The 27,651-nt window shown below is 41.7% G+C and overlaps 1 protein-coding gene across 2 annotated transcripts; it reads left to right on the top strand.

The window, feature by feature from the left end:
- SLC26A5 (solute carrier family 26 member 5) lies at nt 1-26,375 on the top strand. 2 transcript variants are annotated; one of them, XM_008149811.3, is made up of 18 exons: nt 1-152; nt 1,835-1,974; nt 3,637-3,747; nt 5,328-5,494; nt 6,029-6,193; nt 7,958-8,110; nt 11,199-11,281; nt 15,661-15,808; nt 16,940-17,053; nt 17,809-17,886; nt 18,562-18,657; nt 18,893-18,999; nt 19,948-20,017; nt 22,372-22,464; nt 23,082-23,189; nt 24,075-24,275; nt 24,905-24,959; nt 26,188-26,375. In XM_008149811.3, the coding sequence occupies exons 1-18, from the start codon at nt 1-3 to the stop codon at nt 26,373-26,375; spliced, it is 2,229 nt and encodes a 742-aa protein (XP_008148033.2). The 2 variants fall into 2 exon arrangements, with proteins under 2 accessions (XP_008148033.2, XP_054581987.1); XM_054726012.1 differs by lacking the exon at nt 18,562-18,657.
- The last annotated feature ends 1,276 nt before the right edge of the window (nt 26,376-27,651 follow it).

Raw genomic sequence — 27,651 nt, 5'->3', positions numbered from 1 at the left:
ATGGATCATGCTGAAGAAACTGAAATCCTTGCAGCGACCCAGAAGTACTATGTGGACAGGCCTATCTTTAGTCATCTGGCCCTCCAGGAAAGACTGCACACGAAGGACAAGATTCCGGATTCCATTGGGGATAAGCTAAAACAGGCATTCACGTATGTTGTGTTTTAATCTGTTTCCTTTATTCTGTCATTCAGTTGTGAGAGAAACAAGGTCAAGTGTATAAGGAAAATCTGGCGAAATGGAGGGGGGAAATGGTGAGCACTTGTGATTTGCAGAACTGTCCACAGGGTTGTCCGTGATAGATATTTGATTGAGCACGAGCTTCATTATGTATTTCACCATATTTATTAAATTCCTACTGTGCCTTGGGGATTATGTGTAAAGGCTCCTATAAATAACCCACTTCCAATTCTCCACCACATTCAGAATATCCACCTTTTCCCTTTGTCTCTCAGAATGCTCCAGCCATTCTCTTTTTTCTACCCTTCTATCTCATTTGGCAAAGCCCTGAATTTAAATCCCCAACCTATGCTGTAAAGGACCCTCACTGTCCTGTGACTCTTAATTTTGGAGACACATGCACAGCCATGTTGCAGGCCTGAGAATGTCAATACATGTGTGCCTATTGATACCTCTCAAATTTCAAAACCAAACCATTTGATTACTGCCTCCGGAACACTTGATACTACACCTTCTGTGTTCTGTGTTCATTTAAGCTTCACCTTTCAGGAGAGGTGAAAAATGTATGCACTGGAGTCAGACTCGCTGAGCTTTAATCCTAGTCCCAACCACCTACCAGCTGTGTGCTTGAATTTCCTGGTCTGTGGTAATAATAGTACTTACATCATAGAGTTACTAGGGGATTAGGCTTATGGCAAGTATTATATAAGTGTAGCTATTATTAATATCTCAATTTTCTAAACAAGGTATCAAATCTAATTTGTTTTATTCAAAGATATTGTTCTTACCACAGTTGCCTCACATTTTGCTTCTAATATTTTCCTTCATCAAATTGCCAAATACTCTTAACCACTAAAGATACTGTATAAAAATACCATGCATGCTGCAATAATATATTATATTTTGAATGGAACAAATTGTTTCCTTGTCACAGGGAACACTTAAAATTTTCACAGTGGCCATAGAACTCATCTGTCCATACTGTTACTCGGTGATGTCTTTGATCATTGGCGTAGCCTGGCAATAAAATTGGCCAAGGCCCATAGGGATTAAATGCAAGGCTTTGGTTTTATCAGCTTGGTCTTCCAGTTAACCAAGACAACCAGACATAATAGACTCAGCTATTACACTCCAGTGACAAATGGCATTTTGAGTTTACCGAATCAAAGACCCTAAAGCAAGGGACATATGTTAATAAAACTCAAAATACCTGTATAAATTTCCTTGATTTTATAAGGAAAGGGGAAAACTAATGGGCAGATGCTGGTCAGTGGTTCCACATTCTTCAAAAGTTAACTCAATCAGTAAATAATTCCCCTACTTCACTTTTATACCAACACAGAAAGTATAGTAAGGATTGTTTCTATTAAAATAATAGCTTCTGAGTTATCTCAATTATTCTGAAGCTAAATTTTTCTTCTTTTTCATGGTCACTTGTAGAGCATTATTATGGAGCCGATTTAGATGTCCCCAACAACAACAAATTGCAAGAACAGCTCTTCTTGTCTCTGATCTCTGCAGAGTGAAAGGTTATCCTCAGCACCAGCGTGAATGTTTTCTTACCATTCCAGGATAAAAGGAAGGGGAAATGCCTTGGTTCAAATTCTACAGAAATGTTCCTCATTTTTTTCTCTGTCTTTTTTTGTCCTCCCAGATGTACTCCTAAGAAAGTAAGAAATATCATTTATATGTTCTTACCCATAACTAAGTGGTTGCCAGCATACAAATTCAAGGAGTATGTGTTGGGTGACTTGGTCTCAGGCATTAGCACAGGGGTGCTTCAGCTTCCTCAAGGTCAGTAGAATATTATTTATTTATTTTTGTTCATTTCTCTTACTACCATATCCTCAAACAATTGCTTAATTGACCTTTCTGCTTAATTTCATCATGATTGCAAATTCATAGTTTTTATCATATCATTCTAGTAGCCTTTACCTGTCTAAAAGAATTCTCCAGAAAAAACAAACAAAAAAAACATAACCCTTAAAAAGCCCCAGAGCTAGGAGTAGTAGAATATGGTGATATTGTTTTGCAGATCAGTACAGTTAGGAACTGGCTGGGTTAATCAGTCACTCTGTGAAATGCTCTTGGGGTTGTCATCATTAAGGTTTTTTACGATAAGTTCATATTCTAATTGCAAGAGATCATGAAATGTTGAATCCTCTGCATCTGTGTGATTTTTATATGGGATATTAAGAATTTAAGAACATCTCATTAATTTGTTCATCTATTCACACTTGTTTATCAAGATCTGCTTGTCCCTCCCTGTCTTCATGGAACTAACTCCCTAATCAGGGACAGAGACCTGAATCAAATAAAAGCACATATACATTTTTATGTATAAACTAGAGGCCTGGTGCACGAAATTCGTGCACGGCTAGGGTCCCTAAGCCTTGCAGGAGATCAGGGCTGGCTGGGGCCTCCCTTCCCCAGCTGCTGGCTGGAGCCTTCCTTCATTCTGTGCCACCCCCTGGTGGTCAGCACACGTCATAGCAAGTGATAGAACTCCCAGTCTCCCAGTTGAACTCCCATGGGGACACTTTGCATATTAGCCTTTTATATATAGATAGATGATGTTAAACACTATGAAGGAAAATACAAGATACTATGAGATAATCACAGGGAGACCTAGTTTAAGAAGGAAAATCACAAAAACCTCTTTAAGGAAATGAGATGTGAGCTGAGACCTGAAGGATGAGTAGGAGGCAGGTAAAGAATGAGAGGTATCCAGCCGGTGTTGCTCAATGGTTGAGCATCGACCTATAACCCAGGAGGTCAGGGTTCAATTTCCAGTCAGGGCACATGCGGGGTTGTGGGCTCAATCCCCAGTAGGGGGCGTGCAGGAGGCAGCCAATCAGTGATTCTCTCTCATCATTGATGTTTCTATCCCTGTGCCCCTCTCCCTTCCTCTCTTTGAAAACAATAAAAAGGATGAGAGGAAGGAATAGCATGTGTGAAGGCACTTGGCAGAAAAAGAATGGGGTGTTTGAAGACATGATTTGCAGAATTAACAGGAAGGCAGTGCTCTGGGCGTGAGGTGGGCAGGGGCAGGTCAGCCTGGCCTTGTTAGCCACTTTTGGATTCATTCCGAGTGCAGTGAAAGCTATCAGCGTGCTTTTCACTTGGATTGCCTTTGTAAGAGGTCACTGAGACTGCTGTTTGGGGAATGGATTTGGTTGGTGGGAGGGGCACCAGAATGAATGTGGGAAGTTGATTAGAGGTGGCTATGACTCCTGGAAAAGAGGAGATGGCCAGGGGAAATCCCAGCCTGGACTCTTTAAACACAAGGCAGCATAATGTGTATGTTCAGGGTAGAAGGTCGGGCCGGTGAGGACACTTCTGCTTAAGTTAACATGGTTGTCACGTGTTCATCAGAGATAAAGAACCAAGAGGAAACTACATATAAACCTCTTTTCTAATGATCTCCCTTTTTCTGTCTGGTGTTGAATCCCACAGGCTTAGCCTTCGCAATGTTGGCAGCTGTGCCTCCGGTGTTCGGCCTGTACTCCTCATTTTACCCTGTTATCATGTATTGTTTTTTCGGAACCTCCAGACACATATCCATAGGTAAAAGCTTATACTTGGTACTCTAGCACCTTTCTGTTCGGATTGTTCAGCTTTGCAATGTGCCGAAGACATAGCATGTTTGTTATTAGAACATCTGCTTAATAACAAGTTGTTACTGCATACCCAGTAGGTACTTTAAAATACATTCCCCCCAAGATTTCTAGAACTAATAGCTTTCTTATCATCTTGGCGTAATGGGGGGGAAAGGACAATTTTCTTGTGTAAAAAGAGCAGTTGTTAAAATCTGTGAAATACGTGTTTTAATTCATAATACAATTTACTTGCATCTGGTTTTTCTTTCTATTAGTGGTACTGCAAGTTCCTAATTACCACACGTGTATTGCATTTTCATCTGACTTTAGGCTCTGGATTCCCTGTAGTGTAGTTAGTGTATTTAGGATCAGATTTATAGGGATTTCATAATAGCCTTGGTGCTGCATGAGGCAGCCCCCAGCAAACACAGGCACAATGTTTCAGATATCCATTCCGAGGTAACAAATACCCCCAAATTTAGCAGCTTAAAGCAAGAATCACTTCATTGTGTCTCACAGTTCCTGTGGGTCAGGATTTGGGAAAGGCTCATCTGGACAGGTCTGGCTCAGGGACTCATGCAGTTGAGGGTCAGAAGGGAGCTGGGGTTAGAGCAGCTACAGGAAGCCTGAACCTCTTTCTCTCTCTTGTTCCCCCTCGCCCTCTCCTCTTGCCCTCTGCTCCCTCTCTCTCCCAACTCCCCTCTCTCCTCTCCTTTCTCTCCACGTGGTCCTAATTGGAGTTTTCTCACGCTCAGGGCTGCAGCACGAGCAAGTGTAACAGCTCTCAGGTGGAAGCTGCATCACCTTTTGTTACCTAGCCTCAGAAGTCAACAGTATCACTTCTGCTGCATTTTTTTAAATTTATCTTTATTGTTGAAAGAATTACAGACGTCCCCCTTTTTTTCCCATTGACCCCTTCATCTCGCACCTGCCCCTCCCAGGTTTTCATCACACTATCCTCTGTGTCCATGGGCTATGCAAATCTGCATATAAATTCCCCAGTTAATCTCTCCCCACCCGATGCCCACCCCCACCTCCCCTCTGAGATTCGTCCGTCTGTTCCATGCTTCTGTCTCTGGATCTATTTTGTTCATCGGTTTATGTTGTTCATTAGATTCCACATATGAGTGAGATCATGTGATAGTTATCTTTCTCTGACTGGCTTATTTCGCTTAGCATAATGCTCTCCAGGTCCCTCCAGGCTGTCTCAAAGGGTAAGAGCATTCTTTTGGTTACTAATATGTCACAAGTCCTCCCAGATTCAAGGAGAGGGGGATTAAAAATTAGTCTATCTATTAATAGGGAAATGTCAGAGTTCTAGAAGAGTCTGTGGATGGAAGATGTCTTCATGGTCATTTTTGGAGAATACAATCTGCACACACACCGTTTACATATAAACCAGGAGCAGTGGTTTAATGCTTAAGGAGAACAGTGCAATTTTAGTTCAGTGATGATTTATTGACCTCACCCGTGTTCTCTAGAGTATTGGCAACAATCACATCAGATACACTGAAACTGATTTCCTTGATTGATGCGTCACTATTTCAGGTCCGTTTGCTGTAATTAGCCTGATGATTGGCGGCGTGGCTGTTCGATTGGTACCAGATGATATAGTCATCCCGGGAGGAGTAAACGCAACCAACGGTACAGAAGCCAGAGACGCCTTGAGAGTGAAAGTCGCCATGTCAGTGACCTTACTCTCAGGAATCATTCAGGTAAGACTCTGAGACGGGGAATGGGCTCTCGTTTGTTCATTTCAGAAATATCTATTGAGCGCTCTTGGCTGGTCTGGGTGGGTAGGATCAGCCTGCAAGATCCCCGAGCTCAGAGCTCCCAGCACTCAGGAGCACCAGGCCGATGGTATGCCCTCCTGAAGTTGATATGTTTTAGGAACTAGCAGGCCTCAGCTGGGTACTTTAGAGATCCCAAAAGCAAGAAAAGCTTGAAGCAGAATTGTTTAGTGATGGGAAGAGGCTTCTCAGATCTGCTTGGAAGGAACAGGAAATGACATTGACTCACCGTGTCCCCGGTTCTGAGTGTGCCTGATGCTCTTGGGACTCCAAGCCACTCCAAACCTTCCAGTGTGTTTTGTATAATCAGGGATTGATTTGTTCGCTGCTTAACTGTTGCAGGTGCAAATGTGTAGTGTTAGAAAGTAGTCCAGAAAGAAATGTGTATGTTTTCTGTTGGTTTTCACTTCCTGATCTGTCATGTGATTTATTTGTTTCTTTGTCATTTAAAAAAAATAGTTTTGCCTAGGTGTCTGTAGGTTTGGATTTGTGGCCATATACCTCACAGAGCCCCTGGTGCGTGGCTTTACCACCGCGGCCGCTGTGCACGTCTTCACCTCCATGTTAAAATACCTGTTTGGAGTTAAAACAAAGCGGTACAGTGGGATCTTTTCAGTGGTGTATGTAAGTAAGCAACTTCCTGGTCCTAGTTTTTCCTTCCTTCTTTTCCCTCCTCCTCTTCTATATCCCTTTTACCTTCAAGGCTCACTTTTCTTTTTTCTAAGAATTTTAATACAGTGGGAAAGACTTGGTTATTCTAAAGCTTTTCTGAAAAGAGCACTACAAAATGAATTAAACCTTAAACTCTCATTTTATTAATGTGCGATACTGCCTGCCTTACAAGGAATTTTTTGTTATGTCTTTATTTGGTGGCTACACCTTCACCCTCATTAGCTGAAAAGACAGCTTTTTCTCGGGACAGAATTATATTCTCTTTGGGAACTAACAAATAATTTAAAAGCGTTATGGGGGAACCTAACTCTCTCAAAAACTGCTTACCCAAGCAGGCAAAAAGTAAGTCTATAAACGATTGGGCTAACCCAATTAACCAGTTTAATCTAATAAAAAATATATAGACCTTTGCACCCAACTCGGAGAAAATATAAATTCGTTATAAGCACATAGGGAACAATGGTAATAACCAATTGTGTTGAAACTTACATGTGAAACTGATCACGAATTCTAATTTAGTATCTTTTACACAGTATAGTATAATTAGTAATCAGTAATTAAATATAGCTTTAAAACTCCCATACATTTAGAAACAAAAAACAAACGCCTACTTCTGAGTAACCCATGGGTAAAAGAAATGTTTAAATAATTAGAACCAAATGACAGTTAAAGTACTACTGAAACTTACGAGATGATGCTAAAGCTATTCTTGGGCCTAAAGACCTTGGTAGGTATTTATGTGCCAGACACTGTGCTAGGCCCAGCAGTGAGTGGGCAGACATGGCCGCTGCCCTCTTGGAACTTAGTCCAATGGGAAGACAAATAGTAAGCCCCTAATTGCATAAATGTGTAATTGATTACAATATTGTTCGAAGCTGTGAAGAGAAGGCACTGGCTACTAGGAAAGCTGAATAGGGAGACCTTTAGATTAGGGGTCTAGGAAAGTCACTTTGGGGGTGCCATTTAAATTGAGTCCTGGGTGGATTCAAATGGAATCAAACCGTAGGAACATTCCCTAAATAATTAAATTCTGCATTTCCCACAATAGCTGATAGCATGCTTCTTACTCTGAGATTTTTCTAAATGCCTCGTCACACAGGAGACAGAACAGACGGGGACCTGAGTATGCCGTAGGCATTGCTAGGAAAGGTGTGTAGCCGGGGCTCAGGGGTAACCTACTTTCCCAGGGTCCAGATGAGAATTGACTGTATTTGGGGTGCTGGGATTGCAACCCTAGGATAAAATTAAATGGCTTTCTTTAACTCCCCTGGGCATCTTTTTGAACTTCAGCACCCTCTTGCCTTCAAAGCCCACCTCATTCCTCTTTCATCTGCTAACCATGATTTCTCTCTCTTTCAGCTCTTAAAAGTTTTTCTGTGTCTTTACCTTTGTATTATGCTGGTATCAGCCCCTAATCCTTTCTCAATGCTCAGGACTCAGTACAAGGGTTACTCTTCTGAATTTTATAATACTACTACATTGGCACATGAGCATGTCAAAGAACACTGTAAGATGGGTGGATAAGAATTCAGCTTTAAAGTTGTCTGACTGACGAGGAACAAAAGGCTCCAAATTGGGGGGAGCTACAAAGAGAGCGATTTGAGCCTGAGAACTCTTGACGAGAACGCCCGGTGCTGGGCTGCTGTGTGAATTAGTGCACTAGTGGCTGTCCAGGGCTGCTGCCTGGTGTAAACCCCAGTGTTCACTGTGTTACAGAGTACAGTTGCTGTGTTGCAGAATGTTAAAAACCTCAACGTGTGTTCCCTAGGCGTCGGGCTGATGGTTTTTGGTTTGCTGTTGGGTGGCAAGGAGTTTAATGAGAGATTTAAAGAGAAATTGCCGGCACCCATTCCTTTAGAGTTCTTTGCGGTAAGTCAACTTTCAGCTATTTCTGAGAGGGGTGCGGAAGTGGACGGGAGGGGACAGGGCGTTAGACCTTTTCCCTCTCAGTTCTGCCAAGAGAAGGGTAGAATTTGAAAGGGGAACTTTTACAAATACACTGACAAGAAAGAAAAATCATGAGAGCACTGAATGGATGAGTTTTAAAATATAGGTGAACACTGTAAATATTTTAATAGGAATTATCTGTGAGTGATTAGATTAGGGAAGATTTTTCTGCCCCAGTCTTTTGTTGTCTAATTCTTTTGTAATGAACACATAACTTTAATAACCTGAAAAAATTAAGCTGTTTCAATTTTGAAAAGAGCTAAAAAAAAACAGTTCCCAAACTTTCTTGGTTCCTGGCACTCCTGGGCCAAAAGAAATACCTAACAGTTTCATTTAGTAAGTAGTTAGGTCCAAGCAGGATATTTATGTCTAACAACGTAGGAACTGTTTGTACAAATAATGCACCTAAATTGAAATATGTATATTTATCACGCTGTTAAATAACCGCAGTTATTTATTAATGGGAATGTGTCCACTTCACAAATCCTCATGTCAGATGGGCACTACTGTCCTCCATTTCCTCTTCACTTTGCCTTTGTGCAGTACCTGCTTTCCATCGCAGCAACCACTGAATGCCCAGCTTTGCAAAGATAGAGTATGATCAAAAGGAGTGTGGTAGGAACTGATGTGGAAACTGTGAACTACCTCAAACTAGACGTGTGCATAGTGTCTGATGCACGTCACTGTTTCCCTTGGAAGTTCTATCCCACGGTGCCCTGGTGAGTTCCCCTTGGTACCCTGGGGCACCTTGGTGCGTAATTCGAGAACCATAAGGACAGAAAATAAAAAGTATAGGTGTCTGACCCAAATTTAGCCAAAAGTTTGAGCCACGATAACAACAGGCCAACATTACAGCTCAGGAAGAAACCAACCCCTCTGGTTCTTTCCCGTGCTTTGGTCATGTCTCCATCCCAACAGGACTGTCTAGCAGTTTCGAAGCCTGTTCTCTCATTGGGGCTGGGCACAGAGTTCCTGCTTCGTCCTGGAGGACAGCACGATGCTCTCGGCTCCTTCGCATGGCAAGGAGTCGGGCAGGCAAGGCCTAATTGTACAGCAAATGGTGAAGGTTGCCTTTCCCGGCCTGGGTTCCTGGTTCTGTCCATTTTCCAGGTTCCCTTTAATGGATTCCTTCATGTTTCCCAGGGCAGTGGTTCTCCAGAATTTTTATCATTGTGATTATAGGAATCCAGTGTTCTTTAAATTTCTTATCTAAGTTCTCCTCAGAGCAAGGGAGAGAGAAGCCATACTGGAAAATTTGGGAGAGTCTTTATGACTCCCTTTAAACATAAAATTTCTTTTTTACCATAAAAACACTTTTGAGTTTTGCATTCTATTTCATAATATATGTTTGTGTTTATCAAAAAGCAGGGTTTAAATTATTTTCCACTATATAAAGTTGAGGCAATGGAAACTTAAGCCACATTTATCCTGTGGATTTGAATATTCTGGGAAAATACCCCCCTCCCTCCCCCCAGTTTGAGATGCACAACTAATACAATGCAGGGTGACAGACATAATTGTGACCCCAAAAAAGGGGAAATTCGACCTGGCCAGTGTGGCTCAGTAGTTGAGCATTAACCTATGAACCAGCAGGTCACAGTTCATTTCCCAGTCAGGGCACATGCCCGGGTTGCTGGATCGATCCCTGGTAAGGAGGCGTGCAGGAGGCAGCCGAATATCTCTCACTCCCTGTCCCTTCCTCACTAAAATCAATTAAAATATATATATTTTAAAGAACAGGGAGCATTTCATCAAAGGGGCCAGACGCACCCATGCACTTGGTCTCTCAGGCTGTTGTGTCAGATAAGCTCACCTCATTATGGGTTCCCTGCAGCTGCCACCACCGTGAGGGACCGCTCCCTTCCCTGGACAGCCTTAATTCCTTCTCGGCAGCCCACTCAAAGTCCTGTAGCTGTAACTCTTCAGGATGAAGAAAATTGCCATCCTTCTTGTTTTTCTCTTCTTGTAGCTCACTAAGGGTTGTACTTTCCACACCAACTGAATCTATGCCCTGGCATTCCAGGAAGCTTACGTATGATGAAACGTGTGTGATGGGCACTTGCACTCTGACCCTGACTGAACTGGGAGGAGGCAGCTTCAGGGTGCTCCCCACACATGGTGCTGGAACAGGATCAGCAGGACGATTGCGGATCCAAACATTTTTTTGTTTTATTTTTATAATTTATCTTTATTGTTGAAAGTATTACAGATGTCCCCTTCTTCCCCCCATTGACCGGCTCCACTCCCCACTCTCCCTCAGCTCCCTACCCTCCTTCTACCCCAGGCCTTCACCCACACTATTGTCTGTGTCCAGGGGTTATGCATAGATGCATATAAATTCTTTGGTTAATCTCTTCTCGCCTCGCCCCACTTTCCCTCTGAGATTCGTCAGTCTGTTGCATGCTTCCATGTCTCAAACTCTTTTATTCATCAGTTTAGTTTGTTCATTAGCTTCCACATATAAGTGAGATCATGTGATACTTGTCTTTCTCCTATTGTCTTATTTTGCTTAGCATAATACTCTCCAGGTCCCTCCATACAGCTGCATAGTATTCCATGGTGTAAGTGTACCACAGCTTTTTTATCCACTCATTGCATTTTATGATACATTGTCATTGTACCCCTCTCCCCTTCACAATACACCCCTCAGTGACCTTTATTCATGCCAGGTGATCAGAGACGCATTTCACCTGGCCCACATGCACAGCCAACTCCTGAAAGGTTTCATGGCCTTTTCTGTTTGCAGTCAAGTAGCCAAACACTTCAGCATGGAACAGACCAAAAGGAAAAGGAAAGCATTCCAGGCCACAAGAAAACTAGAGCCCATTTTAATTTTGGGGGGAGAGTCGTCAGGAGAATTTAGAATTGCTAGATGCTAACTATAATTCTTTTTAAAACTGAAAGTTCAAGTGAGAATAGATTTGGTTTGGCTCACATTGTTTGAAGAGCTCATTTTTGTGGCGTTTGAATTCTCATCTGTAAAGGACGTTTGGGTTTGTGTCTGTTCTAGGTGGTCATGGGAACTGGCATTTCAGCGGGGTTTAGCTTGCACGAATCGTACAACGTGGATGTCGTTGGGACACTTCCTCTGGGGTAGGAACACAATTTGAAGTAACAGTGTGACTTGAATAATCAATGGGTCTATTATGGTTTCTAACTCCTGCTTTAGTGATCTTGCAATGAGAAACTCCTTTTATTCCTACCTATCAAATAGCTGAGGGTTTGGGGGGTGGGGTTTGGGGGTTTTTGTTGTTTTGGTTTTTGGCTTTTAGCATGTGCATGGGTTGTTGTTGTTTATTGTGGTTAAAAAAAATAACATACAATTTACAATTTTAATCATTTTTAATTGTACAGTTCAGCAGTGTTAATTATACTCGTGTTATGAAACTCATCTCCAGAGCCTTTTCATCCTATAAATCTGAAACCCCATGCCCATTAAACAAGAACTCTCCATCTCCCTTCCTCAGCCCCTGGCAACCACCATTCTGCTTTCTGCCTCTCTGGATTTGACTACCATAGGTACCTCAGATAAGCAGAATCATACAGTGCTTGTCTTCTTGTGACTGGCTCATTTCATTTAGCATAATGTCCTCAAAGTTCATCCGTGATGCAGCACATGCCAGGATTTCCTTCCTTTCTAAAGCTGAATAAAAGTCCCCGGGGTACATACCAGTTGCTGTTTACCCAGTCATCCGTCAGTGGGTAGCGGTGCTGCTTCCACCTCTTAGATGTTGGGAATCGTGCTGCTATGAACACGGTGTGCAAATATCTCTTCGAGACTCTGCTTTCCGTTCTTTTGGGTGTAACTGTGTGAGGAGCCTCCATGCTAGTTTCCATACTGCCTGCACCCTGTTACAGTCCCACCAGCGTGGCATGTGTTGTTTGGTTGGTTTCCTATTGTTTAGCACTTACCAGTTTTTTAAAACTCTCCTTGGGAGACGTAGAAATTAAGAGCAAAAAGACCTGAGTCTCGCCTGCCACTTTCTAGCTGTGCGACCTTGGGCAAGTCACTGTCCTCTCAAAGCCTCCGTTTCCTCTCCTGCCTGGCAAGCATGGTAACTGATGCCTATCCAAGGCCCCTTGAGAGAGCCCAGGAGATATTAGTGTAGCAGCTAATACGCTGTCAGTGTTCAAGACACAGTAACCAAAAGTTCTGTGGCTCATTCTTTGAACAACTTTTCTAGTTTCAAATCATGTATTACTTCTTTGCTTCATTTTTTTCCCTTTTATCTAACTCTTTAAATTTATTATTCCCTTTATTTGAAGGAGCAAGAGTGACTATGAGCCTCTCCTAGTCTAGCCCTGTTCCTCTCTGACACTCTCTGGTGGTCTCTGTATCTCTCTGTGTCTCTATCTCTTATACTATCTCACTTACCACCCTCTTCTCTTTCCAAAAAACCGAGTCAGACATTTGCCCCGATGTCGGAGGTTGACAGAACCTGGCATGTCCCATCAGACCTTGCCTCTAGCCCCATCTATGAACTTGGTGGGAATCACAGGGAGCAGGAGTTGCTCTTTAAGACAAAGTTCACTCGACAGAGCAAGTGTTGAAGGAGGAAGCATGAACTCAAGTATAACACAGTAATAATGCTTGATTTTCTATTTGGACTTGTAATTTATAAAATACTTTAGCCCAGCCAGGGTGGCTCAGTGTTTGAGCATCGACCTATGAACCAGGAGGTCAAGGTTCAATTCTCAGTCAGGGAACATGCCTGGGTTGCGGGCTTGATCCCTTGTGGAGCATGCAGGAGGCAGCCAATCAATGATTCTGTCTCATCATTGATTTTTCTATCTCTCTCCCTCCCTCTCTGAAATCAAAAAAATATTTTTAAAATACTTTAATACTCGCCTTCTCAGTTGCTGCTCACAATAACACTTGTGACCTACATTATTCCCATTTTATAGATAAGCAAGTTCATTTATTCAGCATGTGTTTATTGAGTGCCTATTATATGCCAGGGGCACAGCAGTTAAAGCAAACATGTGAGCATAAATGCCTTTGTTTTCATGGAGCTCATATTCTCCAGGGGGAGACGGGCAATAACCACATAGTGAGAAGTGCTATGAAGTCAGGGGAAGCCAGGAAAGGGGTAGGCGGGGCTGGGGTTGCTGTTTTGGGTAGAGTATCTGAGAAGGTGACATTTGAGAGACATGAATGAGGTTTGGTGACTCCTGGTGAGTCCCAGCCTGGACCCAGCGCTCAGTCTTCCGATACCCAGTTGTGTGCACTTTCCATTACCTCACACCTGAGTCACTAACATAATTAGTCAAGTGATAAACATTAGTCTTGACTGGATCCAAGAGATAACCCTACTGAATAACTAATCACAAATAATCGGGATAAATGTGAATTCTCACACTTAGACTTCTTTTAAAAATTCACATGCCACCCATATACTTTCCTGATCACATTGTACCCAAACCTGCTTTCCCTCTGTCAGAGTCTTTCTTTTCTAAATAACATTTTACCTTTCTAAAACTTGGCTACTCAGGAAGTTTATCTTTCTGGAATTTTGCCCAAACCCAAGCAGGAAACCAATAATGCCTGCCTACCCACCTCTCTGTCTCTGTATAATCACACCGTTTCAGTTATCTGTGAGTCTGATCGGTGCTTAAAGCAGCATCCATTTCTTTGTGCACAACTCATCAGTCCAGGTGAGGCTCCGCTGGTGGTCCTTTCGCTGCTCTCACATGGGGTCTCTCGTGCAGCCATAGGTGTCTGACAGGGGGCTTCACTCACAGGTGTGACACCTCAGCCGGAGGGCTGGGACTGCTGAGGGCTGGCTGGCCTCTTCTCTCCACATGGTGTCTCTACGTGGTGGCTCAAGGCAGGACAGAAAAGCAGAAGCCGCTTAAAGCACCCGCACAACATCACTTTCACCACATTCTGTTGGTCAAAGCAAATCACAAGGTTTATCCAGAGGAGAAACAGATTCCACCTCTGGATGGGAGAGCAGCATGTACAAGGATGGGAGGAATTTTGGGTCCTATCACAGTTATTTACACACATGCATGTCACTCTTGTCTACACACACGCACATGAGTACATACACAATACAGGGTCCAGAAAGTGACGGTTGACTATTAAAGATCCAAGTTGTGGCAGTACATTCTGTTTCTTGGTTTACTTTCCTTCCTTCATTCCAAAATCAACCCTTTTCTCATATTCTTATTCCTCAGACCAAAGCTGCTCCCAGGCCTTCCCTCTTGGTTAACGCTTCTGTAGCAAAGTGCAAGGGAAAGACAGGAAGTTTTAGAGTCAGACCCCTTGAGCTTGACTACCTGCTCCATCTTGGGCAAATTACTTGACATCTGCAAGCATCTATTTTTTCCACCTATAAATTGGGATAATAGTGGTACCTATCTAGTAGGATTATTGTGAGGACACATGAGATGACATATGTCAAGCATGTAGCACATAATCTAGGCTTTTATGTTGGATTTCTCTCCTCTCTCGCCTCCCTTTCCTTTACCCCAGAACTTGAGACATCCCCTTTGTCGCTGTGATGACATAGTAAGAGAAATAGGCACAGGGAGGTGGATTCTTCGTGTTTTTTGTTGTGAGCTGTTTGACCTGGGACAAGTTGCTTAGCCTCATTGTGCCTCAGTTTTTTTATCTGTAAAATGGCCATTATGGTGGTGCCTCACTTACAGGGCTACTGGAGGTAAATAAGCACAGAACCTGGCACAGAGGAAACACCTAATGATTGTTACTGTAAGAATAATATTATGCATCACTTAATTGGTGGTTGTTACTGTTATTATCTAGCCCAATGTCTCAAATGGGAGCAGGTGCCTTTGAAAACCTTTATTGCTCCTTCCCCCAAACTGTTCTAGGGGATTCCTATTCTTTTCCTTTAGGAAGGAATTCCTAAACTATAAAATGGACCACAGAAATTAGGTTGCCCATTGTTGGGGCTTCAGGAGTCGCATGATTGGCCCCTTCAGACTCCCAGGTGAGACCCAAGGAGTATAATTTGCTGCAGCTCCTTTCTGATGTTAGAAACTCACCTCAAGGGATCCTGGGAAGAAGCAGTTACGTGACATAACAAGGGAGAGCAGTGAGTACCTACTGTTGCTCGGACAGTAATTCTCCTCCAAGGTGACCCTTGTCCGATACCCTCCCTGCCCTCAGACTTTGGTTCGAATGTCTCTTCTTCCTGTTCTGGGTCTTACTTACACCTGCCATGCAGGTGCCATGAGGTGTGCGGTTACTCCTTTTCTAAAGAAAACGGCATCTGATCTCTGCTGATAGCCCATTCAGGTAGAAAGCTGGTGCCCTGGGGTTGGGGCCTGGAAAGAACCTCCGTGTGTCCAGAAGGGCCCTCCTTTTTGCCAAACGAGAGCAAACAAGTATCCAAGCATTGATCACCTCCTTTGTAAATAATGCCCCTCCGAAATGCGCCCCTTTCATTGCTTGTTTGTTTCCCAGTGGTCACAGCACTTGGGTTAAAGTCAGCTTGGTCTTTCAGGCTACTACCTCCAGCCAATCCGGACACCAGCCTCTTCCACCTCGTGTACGTGGATGCCATCGCCATAGCCATTGTTGGGTTTTCAGTGACCATCTCGATGGCCAAGACCTTGGCAAATAAACATGGCTACCAGGTCGATGGCAATCAGGTAATTTTGTGCAGATGTTCCCTAGTGATACAATGGTCATGCTCTGCTATCAAAGGCAAGTGAACTTGATTCCTCTGTCTTGATCAAAAAACGTGTAGTTTGATGGGGGATGTATTTAAAGCATGAATTTATTGAACATTACATTTTTTTCATAATTAACGTAGATCAGATCATTAGAATACTGAGGTACAGTCCTACCTCACCCCATGGGCAGAGGTCCAGCTAGAAAGGTGAAATCTCCAATCTGAGGTTCACAGTTTGCCATACTGCTATTGATGTTATCACTGTTTTTGTTTTTTTTTCAATTTCAGTTGTCATTCAATAGATGGGATCACTTTTTAAAGGTCACAGATTGGGAATAAAATGTTTTTCCAGAACCGTTTTTACTCCTCAGGAAACCTTCTCTTTGGTCATGATTCATCACTCAAACTCCACAATATAGTCTTTGTCACCTTCTTTTATAACATAGCTACAGATAAGGCATTTAATCTGAATGCCATAAGCTGTAATTTTGGCATGACGGTGTGTGTTTTAACATGCTCTGTGTTTCTAAGAGGAGACGAGATGATCCACATTCATATGAAGCACAGTAATCCAACCAGGAAGACCAGAGGAGCCCTGAGAACAGGACTCTCTGCCCCAGGAGGACACTGAATGCCCCAGGCATTCAAAAGATGTCAGAACTACACACCGCAATCCTATATACCTTAACCAACAACAAAAAAGTTTTATCCCTAGTTAATGGACACAGACAGTAGGGGGGCGAGGGCATATGCTGGGGGGTGCGGGAGCAGCCGGGGAGAGGTCAATGGGGGCAGGGGGGAGGAGACATGTGTAATACTCTCAACAATAAAGAACTTAAATTTTACAAAAGTATTGTCCCTTCGAGAGTATTTGGGAAAGAAGGGCTGAGTGCAGCATTTACCTCCAACACTAAAAATTCAAAGTGTTTCCCACCCCCACCTTAAATTCTGTAGTAATTCCTGTTTTGAGCTCATACTAAACCATTTCTTATATCTGAAAAGACAGTGAAGAAACAGCCTATGCTGCTGAAAATGGATATTACGTGGGCCGTCACACCTTTCTGAAGAATAACGGGTCTCTTGTGTGCTTTGTTTCCACATGGAAAAGGAGCTCATTGCGCTGGGACTGTGCAATTCCATTGGATCACTCTTCCAGACTTTCTCGATTTCATGCTCCTTGTCTCGAAGCCTTGTTCAGGAGGGCACTGGAGGGAAGACACAGGTATGTATACGACTGGCTTCTCAGGACTGGTGATTTGGGTGGTGATTTCATTTTAATCCCTTGGTTCTTTTCTGAACCCAAAACTATTCTGCCTGAAGATCCGTGCTCCAGTGAGCTGTGTAGTGAATCAGAGAAAAGTATGATTGATGGAGGCAAATCCCAAGGAGCTAAATCTACAGGAAAGAGGTATACTCTCCAGTTAAATAAAAAAATTATACGATACTCCTTGGCTCAGACTGAGTATGGGAAGGATGCCACGCTATCCAATAGAACTTTGACCAATGATGGAAATATTCAGTATTTGCACCATCCAATATGGCAGCCACTGGCCACTTGTGGCTCTTGAGCACTTACAATGTGACTAGTGCTGGCAAGACCTTAATTTTTTACTTTAGTTTAAATTCTTTTCATTCAAATAGCTGCGTATGGCTAGTGGCCACCACATTGGATAGCAGAGTCTTATCTGACCTCTTCTGGCCCTTATGGGTCTCAGATCAGCACCAGACATCTCCTTTCCCCACCCCTGGCAAGCAGATTTCAGTCCGGGTAGTTCAGCTTCCGTTTAAAAGCTGTAAGAGGAACAGAACTTCAGAGGAGTGGGAAGGAGCTAATAGGTGTATGTAATGGTTTGGGTGACATATATGAATCCATCTTTTCTTGATCGTCTCACATTGGTTATCAAAAGACCAGGACCCACCTAAGCTGGCCTCGCACTCTCTCCTAAAAGCCCCCTCCCTGTGTCTTTTCTCGTGCAGCTTGCAGGTTGTTTGGCCTCGTTGATGATTCTGATGGTCATATTAGCCACCGGATTCCTCTTTGAATCATTACCCCAGGTGTGTAGCTTGGACTTGGTGTGAGGTTTTCTGTGTGTACAGATTTTGCTATTTTATTTGTTTATATTTTTGCAGATGTCTCATGGGTTTTTACTGTCACCCTAGCAGGGTGGTATGAGAAAGGGCCAAGGCTAGGACCAAGATCCTGGTCCACAATCTACCAGCAACTGGGACCTTGGGAAAGCCATCTCAACATCTCTGGGTCTCAGTTTATCTGCTAACAGGGTGTTTGCACTGGCTACTCTCCAAGGTCCCTTTCGCCTTGATCTTCTCTCACCTTATACTTCCTTTTGAAATCTGAGATGGCCTACACTCATAAGACATTTGTTTACTGATATATTTAATCTAGTAGAGACAAAGAGCAATGTTAGAGTAAAGGAAATCAATGTAGAAAGGCCATGGGTGAACTAACTCCTTGAGTACCAAGTTTAATTCTGAACCTCTTGACTACCATGCAGGTTTGCTGCTAGGATATAAGCCTGGTTTTCCAAGGCCCATTTTAGCTAACCAAGTCCTGAAAATCCAGGTGTTCATGGCTCCAAATGTACCGTCACTGCCGCGTAGGAAGTGAGTGGGGAGAGGGTGTGGGAGGGCAGCAGGAGGACAGCGAGGAGCCAGCAAACGGGGCTGTTAGGACACATGAGGAGAGGCAAGTATGGATGTGCTGTGTTTCAGGCTGTGCTGTCGGCCATTGTGATCGTCAACCTGAAAGGAATGTTTATGCAATTCTCAGATCTCCCCTTTTTCTGGAGAACCAGCAAAATAGAGCTGGTAAGTAACAAAGGTGATTGTTAGGTGATTGATCATAGCAACACAGGGATTCGTGCTGATAAAAATGTGAGAATTATAATTTAGTGCAGTCAGTTGTTATATGCAGTATCCAGTTAGGCAAGGTTAGGTACCGTGTGTGTGTGTGTGTGTGTGTGTGTGTGTGTGTGTGTGTGTGTGTGTGTGTCTAGGAAATTGTTAACAGGATTCCTCATAAAGCTTTCTGTGTTTTGTTCAGACCATCTGGCTTACCACTTTTGTTTCCTCCTTGTTCCTGGGGTTGGACTATGGTTTGATTACTGCTGTCATCATTGCGCTGATGACTGTGATTTACAGAACACAGAGGTGAGTGTCCTGCCCAAGATTGTAGTGTTGACTTTAAGTGGATTGTATCTGTCTACAGACTGATCATCTTGACCTTGAAGGCGGTATTCCTAGAGTCCAGAATCAGGCACATAGTGTGTTCTCTGAATACTTATTGAGGGAATTCACCCAGAAAATCAGCTCATGTTTGTATTGTATATTCTAACTCACAAAGCACTTGCCTCTGCATGCTAAGAAACACCAGGACATACTATCAAGACCATGGAATGTCAGATCAAAGACTTTGGGACATATTCTGGCTCTCAAAGCTTCCTGACAACTCACCTTACCTAACTGGGCTTCAATTTATCAAACAAAACTTAAGAAAGCTTCTATGTTAACTGGAGATTTTTATTTTCTCCCCACCTCTTCAGTTGACTACCCACACCCCGGTCAGAGACTCCTAGAAACAGAAAGCAAACCTATTCTTACGTAGAACAGGATGACAGTTCTATCTACTGAGTAGAATGAGAACTTGAGTCATGTATGGCATGACTTGAACTCTGCACAATTCATTTTTAGCCCCATCTTTAAATGCCCAAGTCTTTTGTCCTGACCAGATCGTTGGTGTGGTAGGTGTGTGGTGTGTATTTGTATGGTATGTGTGTGTAATTGCATTGTCTATGTGTATGTGAAGGGTATGTGTTGTATGTGTTTCTGTGAGTTATTTGTGTGATGTGAGATATATTTGCTGTATGTGTGTATTGTGTATGTTGGGGGTGAGGTGTAGGGTGTGTGTGGTTTGAGGTGTGTGGGGAATGTTAGGTTTGGAATGGCACTAGGAATGTGAAAGTCACCATATAAGGATCAAGTATTCCTGAATTCATAGCCCATCCATACGTGACATTTAAATGTGCACAACTTCATGTTTCAATTACATACTGGGTCTCAACACAATGGTATTTTAACACATTCACTCTCTCTCTTCAGTCCGAGCTACAAAGTCCTTGGACAGCTTCCTGACACTGATGTGTATATTGATATAGATGCATATGAGGAGGTAGGACCTTTTCTATCATTTTAAATGGTTGTAAGCAAGTGATGTGATGTAATGTGATTGGCTAACTAAATTTTATTTTCACCTAGGACAAAAAGGGGGGGGTGAAAAGGAAAGGGGTGTACTGGTCAAAGAGAAAATCCTGAATATTTATTTACTCTCTGGATTCACTTTTATAGCTTACACTGTACATTGTACCATACATTAATTGCTCAACCTCCTAATATTTATTTTTCTCTTTTTTTAATGAGGATAAATATATATTGTTGGAACTAAGGTATATATTTACAAAATACTGAAACTGAGAGGATGGTTTGTATGTGCATGATTTTTTTTTCTGATGATTTAAACTGATGGTAAAATATTAACTATGTAAAATATAGGTTAAAATCAGGGTTTAAAATATCCTTTATTTTGAATGTTCTTATGTGGAATCGCAAAGACTTTTATAAAATCTTTTAATACTAGTTTTCTCTGTTTCGTTTTTGCTGGAGAAGAAATTCTCAGATTCACTGTAAGATATTAGGAAATGAGATTGTATTAGGATTACTGTTTTCTCCTCCTTCCAAAGAATTATATGCTGAATTACTTGTTTCCAAACTGCATTCTAGAGTTCAAGGCTTTTTTTTTTAAGGGACAGAAACATCAATGATGAGAGAGAATCATTGATCAGCTGTCTCCTGCATGCCCCACACAAGGGTCCAAGCCCACAACCTGGGCCTGTGCCCTGACCGGGAATCAAAACGGGACCTCCTGGTTCATAGGTCGATGCTCAATCACTGTGCCACACCAGCTCGTCTCCCTGTGTTTGTTTCTATGTATTAGGTAGAGCTGCCATGTCTCCTGGAATTGGTAGAGTGTCCTTGTGTAGTAGGTATCCTGTAGGGCCCAGTGGCTCAGCCCACCTGAGCTGAGCACACTAGGTGTGCCCCTGTGTAGGCTGTGTACACAGTCTTGTAGTTGAGCCTTGATTGCTATTGGCATCACTGGGAGGAATTAACCTCCAGGCCAATTGGCTGTGAGGATCAGCTGTGGAAGACTACAGTGGAAGAGCTGCTGTTCAGAAGACAACCCTGTGGAGTAGGACTTGCTTCGGTGAGGCGTTAGTGTTCACTGAATCTGTCCCTTGAGGGTGTTGCTCATGGATGTGTAAAGTTATGATCTGGTATGGTCTGAAGCTGTCCATCGGATACACTGGCTCTGGGGCCTCCCAGGAGGTGCAAAGTCAACTACTCCCTGGGGCCACCCAGCAGGAGCCACAGAGCAATCTGCAGATGGCTGCTACTTGTGTGGGGCTTAGAAGTGCCCAGGCTAGGCCAAGCTGTGAAGCAAGGCAGGCTGCTGCTAGTGCCAGGTCTTGCTGATGGCCAGCTGCTGCTTGTTTGAGAGATTATAGGTAAGTCTGAAGTCTGAGCCAGGACAGACCATTCATATGGAAAAGCCACTGCAAACAGCTTGAGTGGGGCTGCAAATTGGATGGGGTGGGAATCTCAGGAAATCACCAGGACAGAGCAAACAGTATGAGAAACTCAGATATGGCTGCCAGTCACCTCTGCAACAAGGGGAGGTCTCAGCATAGGAACAATGACTCCAGCAAGCACCCCTGTCTGGGAGAAAGCCACCCCTGAGTTCTTGCTCCAATGCCAGATCATCCAGTTTCTCCCATATGTTTCTGGATCCCCCCCAAGCTACTGCCCCAGCACTGGAGTTTACAGGAAGCAGGACCATGTAAGTTCATGAGCTGTCCTTTAAGAGGAACTGCTGGGTCTCCAGCAGCCTCAATGTCACTCAGTCACAGATCCTGCTGCTTTTACAGCCCAAGTTATAGGGACTTCTCTTCCCAGCTCTGGAACCCTAGGCTGTGGGTCCAATGTGGGTCTAGAACCCCTGGCTTCTCATAGGAGTCCTCTTCAGCAGAGATATCTTCCCAATTAAAAAAAAAAAAAAAAAGCCACACATAGTGTCGGACCAGCCCACTTGTCGCCTCTGCTCCTCCTACCAGTCTCTATATACTTTCATCTTTAGTTGTAAGACTTCCATTTAGCCAGATTTCGGGCAGTTCTGAATGATAGTTCTGTATTTTAGTTGTAATTTTGATGTGGTTGTGGAGGCAGCGAGTACTGGCATTTACCTATGCCTTCATCCTGGTTCTCTAATCAAAATGCGCATTTTTAAAGGCTTTCTTTTCAGTCTCCCTCCTCCAGAGCATGATTAGGGAGACATTATTTTATCTAAACACTATTAAGAGGGCCCTTAGCAACCTCTGTATGAATTTTTAGGTTAGAAGAGGGAGGCTATTGCAGTTTTGATTCTGAAATATATCCATGTTTTAAATTCACTAACATTTTATTTCTCAGGTGAAAGAAATTCCTGGAATTAAAATATTCCAAATAAATGCCCCAATTTATTATGCAAATAGTGACTTGTACAGCAGTGCATTAAAAAGAAAGGTGAGTCACAAAAAATTTTACATTGTTTCTCTCTACATTTTTGTATATATGTGTGTGTTTGTATATATATATATATATATATATATATGTATGTATATATATATATAACCTTTTAAAATGTGTGTGTACATTTTTGTTTATATGTGTGAGTATATATATATGTATACACACACACATATAACCTTTTAAAATTTTTTTAAAGAAAAGGTGAAAAAATAATTTTAGATTTCTTGCTCTTGGGATCATAAGGGTTTCTTTGGTCATGATTAGAACTTGACCCTACACTTTCCAGTTTATAGGAAATCCTCACAATCAACCCAAAGTCTCTTAAATATAAGAATCTGAGAAATCTAAGTTTGAAAAAATGCTACTTTAAATTCTCTTTAATACTTTAGCTTCTGGTTGGCTTGAATCAAGACCAAGAATAAGAAAACGTACTAAAATTCTTGTAATGAGGGAATAACTCAGTTCAGGGATCTGAGGGAAAAGTAGAGAAAGGTTTGGGGTGGTAATTTCGCATAGAAAACCATCAAATGGGCACATTTAAAGATTAACTGTATTTGGGTGGGTTCCTGGGAGCCAAGAAGTGATTTTGCAAATAATGCTCTTCTGTAAAGACGGGAGTGAACCCAGCACTTATTATGGGAGCAAGAAGAAAGGCCATGAAGAAGTATGCTAAAGAAGTCGGGAACGCAAACATGGCCAACGCAACCATCATCAAGGCGGTGAGTGGTCTCTTCCGTGTAATTTTCCCTTCTCTCTTAATTCCTAGTGGCCCCCACCTTTATTCATGATTGAAATTTTAACACAGCATGAAGTCCCTAAAATAAGAAAGCTGAGAAATAATCTAACTATCCTTTCTGTATTAAAAACGCATGAAAAAAATAAAAATGCATGACAAGGTCAGTTATGAGAATGCTTCTGAAATAAGTAGTGATGTAGGCTCAGGAAAACATTGTTGTTTGTTATTTCATTAATCCTCACCCGAGGATATTTTTCCTTTAATTTTTAGAGAGCGTGAAAGGGAGGGAGAGAAACACAGAGAGAGAAACATTGATGTGAGACACATTTATTGTTTGCCTCCCACATGCCCCTGACTGGGGCCAGGATCAAGCATGCAACCGAAGTACCTGCCCTTGACTGGAATCGAACCCAGGACCCTTCAGTCTGCAGGATGATGCTGTATCCACTGAGCAAAAGCGATTAGGGCGGAAAATATTGTTTTAAAAAGTAAACATCATACAGAACGTTAATAAATTTTATCATTAGTACTTAGCCATAGATTCATTCAGCTTATAGTCAAAGGTTGGTTTTTACTGTCCAGGCTTATGGTAACTTACGGTCTATCATGCTGAATAGAATTATTTTAGAAGTTAGGGGGGAAATGGACTAAGAAGAGTGGGTTTCATTGAACCAACAAAAGGGAAATAAACTGAGCTAAAATTGAATATTATGCATGAAAAATTTTTTGTCACAAGGCTGAGATTTGGCAAATATTTTAGAAAAGACCTGGTATAGTCCATAGCTTGAGACTCTAAGGACTAATATTTCCTTATAACTCTCAGGACCAAAATATATAGACTTCTGGTGTGATTTAATTTTTGACACAGGATGGAGAAGTAGACGGAGAAGATGCTACGAAGCCTGAGGAAGAGGATGATGAAGTAAAATTCCCCCCCGTAGTCATCAAGACCACAATTCCTGAAGAACTGCAAAGATTCATGCCCCCAGGGGATAATGTCCACACTGTCATTCTGGATTTCACACAAGTCAATTTTATCGATTCTGTGGGTGTAAAAACTCTGTCGGGGGTAAGCATCATCATGAACAAGTCATTTAATCTCTCTGTGCCCAGTTTTGCCATCAATAAAAATCAGACAGTTGAACTTAGAGTCCCTTTTTGACTCTTAAACATCTTTTGTTGTTGTTTTTCAACTTTTGATTATGGAAAGTTTCAAAAATATTCAGAAATAAAGAGCATAGCGTAATGAACCCCCGCATAAGTATCACTCAGCTTCAACAATTATCAATTTATGGTTAATCTTGTTTCACTTGTCCCCCACACCCACTTTCCCCTTCTCTTATTTTGAAGTGCATCCCAGTCGTCACATTATCTGTAAATATTTCAGTATACTGTATATCTCTACAAGAAGATTCTTTTCAAAGTCATTATATCTTTATTAGACCGTTATACCTTTATTAGACCTAAATAAAATTTAACAAGAATTCTTTAGTATCCCTAATTATCACTGTCCGTATAAAAATCTAAAAGAAATATACAGTTTTTAAATGATTAGCTCAAAAATGCATAATTATTGAAGCAAAGTAGTTCAAGTGAATGTAGTAGAGTGTCTTATATCGGTGAAATACATATTGGTAAAAAGAGACTTACATTTGGCACAGTCAAGAGAAACTAAACTTTATTTCAACATTATTACAGATTGTAAAAGAATATGGAGATGTCGGTATTTATGTGTATTTAGCAGGATGCAGTGGTAAGTACATTTCTAGAATGAGGAGAAATATTACCATTTTTATTTTTTTCTCTTTTTTTCAGTAACTGCATTTGGAAATATTTTTCCCTAATTTTAGTCTTTAGTGAAAATGAAAATCATTCTTCTGAAAATCACCCTAAAGCTAGCTTTGAAATTAGTCACGTACAGGCACCCCTGTCACTGGGCTCCTTGTGGCAGCCTCCTGAGCTGCCGTTGGTGGAGAGGAGCTAATAGGCCATTGCTCTGGGCTAGCATATTTTTTAGTAATTATTTAATGGCTGCCATAAACTTACTTATATAAAATCATGTAGGTTTTTCTATACAATGCCTGCTTTCTTGTTTTATATTACATTTTGGTTAAAACACTGCTTGAAAAGGAACTCTACATAATAGCATAAAGGAAAACTGCTTGACAATGTGCTCTGTAGGCAAACTGTGGAAGAGCAGGCACTCTCAGACCTTGCTGGTGTGAGCGCAAAATGGAACAGCCTCTGCGGAGGCTCTCAAAACAAAAAACACATTTGCCTTTTAACCCAGCAAATCCAGCAATGTGCTACACATGCTTAGTAAGAAACACTTACATGGTTGTTGTCACAGTACTGTCTCTAAAAACAACAGAGGGGAGCCCTAACCGGTTTGGCTCAGTGGATAGAGCATCAGCCTGCGGACTGAAGGGTCCCAGGTTTGATTCCGGTTAATGGCAGGTACCTTGGTTGCGGACACATTCCCAGTAGGGGGCGTGCAGGAGGCAGCTGACCCATGTTTCTAACTCTCTATCCCTCTCCCTTCTTCTCTGGAAAAAATCAAAATATATTTTTTTAAAAAACAATAGAGGGGAAAATCTCAACTGTCAAAAGGGACCAAGTAAAATAGCTAGGCTACATCTATGAGATTGAATACCATGTAGTCATAAATATTAAGTGAGAAGATAGAATTTTTTAAATATTCAGGATAACATATAGTATGCTTTCTTCTGGGTGAGAAAAGGGGGGGAATAAGAATAAGTGTTTATATATTTACTTATATTTGCATAAAGAAATACTGGAAAATGCATTAGAAAATAATGAAAGTAGCCACCTGCGACTGGGGGTGTGATGTCATGGGGACAGGATCTGGAGTGAGACTTATTATATCATCTTAATATTTGAACTATATGAAAGTGGGTTTGTTTTTTATGTTCAAGACTGATGCCCAGAGTGTGCACTAATTTTCTTTTCTTCTTTTCTAGTACAAGTTGTAAATGACCTCACTTCAAACTACTTTTTTGAAAACCCAGCCTTAAAGGAGCTGCTGTTCCACAGCATTCACGATGCCGTCTTAGGGAGCCAGCTTCGAGAGGCGCTTGCTGAACAAGAAGCCTTGACTCCTCCGCCCCAGGAGGATGCAGAGCCCAATGCCACTCAGGCTGAGGCATGAGGAACTCAGCCTGGGATAGGGTAGGAGCCTCTTCCAAAACTACTAATTTACACATTTTAAATACTAGACAGGAGATATTTTTTTCTAATAGTAAATACGAGTAGTCAAGGCTTGATTTGGAGGGTGAATGACGCATAGCAAGATGTATCTTACTTGTGTGGTTTTCTTTTAATTGGCTATTTCCAAGATAAATTGGCCTCTTAACCTGAATGTATTGTGCAGTGACATTTCTGTTAATTTTTACTATTATCTTTGTCAGCTAAGCACTTAAGAATTTTTCTCTTTAAGCACTTTACTTACAAATCAGTTATGCTGTCACCAGATAGGTAGTGTGTTCCTTGCTTTTGTACTTGTTGCCCTGCAGACTTTCTGTAATGAGAGTTATTGAACAGAGGTTGCATACCCACGATTTTCTAGTTCTTTTTTAGAAATAGGCTTTTATTTTTACAGATGCAATATAGTGCATTACAGAAAAACAGAAAAGCAAAAATGAAAAAATAAAACACGATACTGCCACCACTCAAAAATTACCGCTAACAACTTAATGCATATCCTTCCATATCTTTATGAATACATTTATCTTTTAACCAAAATAAGATCATAGGCCACATAGTGTTCTGTAACCTATTTTCTTTCACAATTTCCATTTTCTCATTCCAGAACATTTTTACCATATTCAAATTTACCCCACTTGTCCCCAAATTTGTAGTTGATTTGTCCAAACTAGTATCCATTCTATGACCTTCCACTATCACTGGTCATATCCCTTTAAGTCCTTTAAGTCTATCTAGCACAGTCCCTTTTTTTATGACATTGATTCATTAAAGAGACTGGGGCAGTTATCCTGCAGAATCCCATATTGCTAACGTGTCTACTTGCTTTCTTAAGGTGTTATTTAGCTTGTCCTTTTATATCATGAACTACCTGTTATCTAGAAGTTGTATCTAGAGGCCTCATGGATTTGAAAAAATATATATTTATTTTGCTAGAATATATCATAGATGAGACACATGCTTTAAATTGTATCACATCAGAAAACACATCATATCTAGTTGACCCTACCATTAAATGCTAAGATAAATCTACTAACAGTCTAATCCTCTCAATTACATTTTCACCTTTGTGTCTAGTAAGTTATCAACATGGTGTTCCTTTGGCATCTAATGAATTCCCAGTTCTCCATGAGCCATTCATCCAGGGTTTTAACATCTGGTGATAATACTTGCCTAAACCAGTAAATGTTAAGGTTTGTGAATATTTTTTCCAATTTTCTTAT

Source organism: Eptesicus fuscus, chromosome 14 (assembly GCF_027574615.1).
Source record: "Eptesicus fuscus isolate TK198812 chromosome 14, DD_ASM_mEF_20220401, whole genome shotgun sequence".
Taxonomy (NCBI): Eukaryota; Metazoa; Chordata; class Mammalia; order Chiroptera; family Vespertilionidae; genus Eptesicus; species Eptesicus fuscus.
This window is presented reverse-complemented; position numbering and strand designations above follow the sequence as displayed.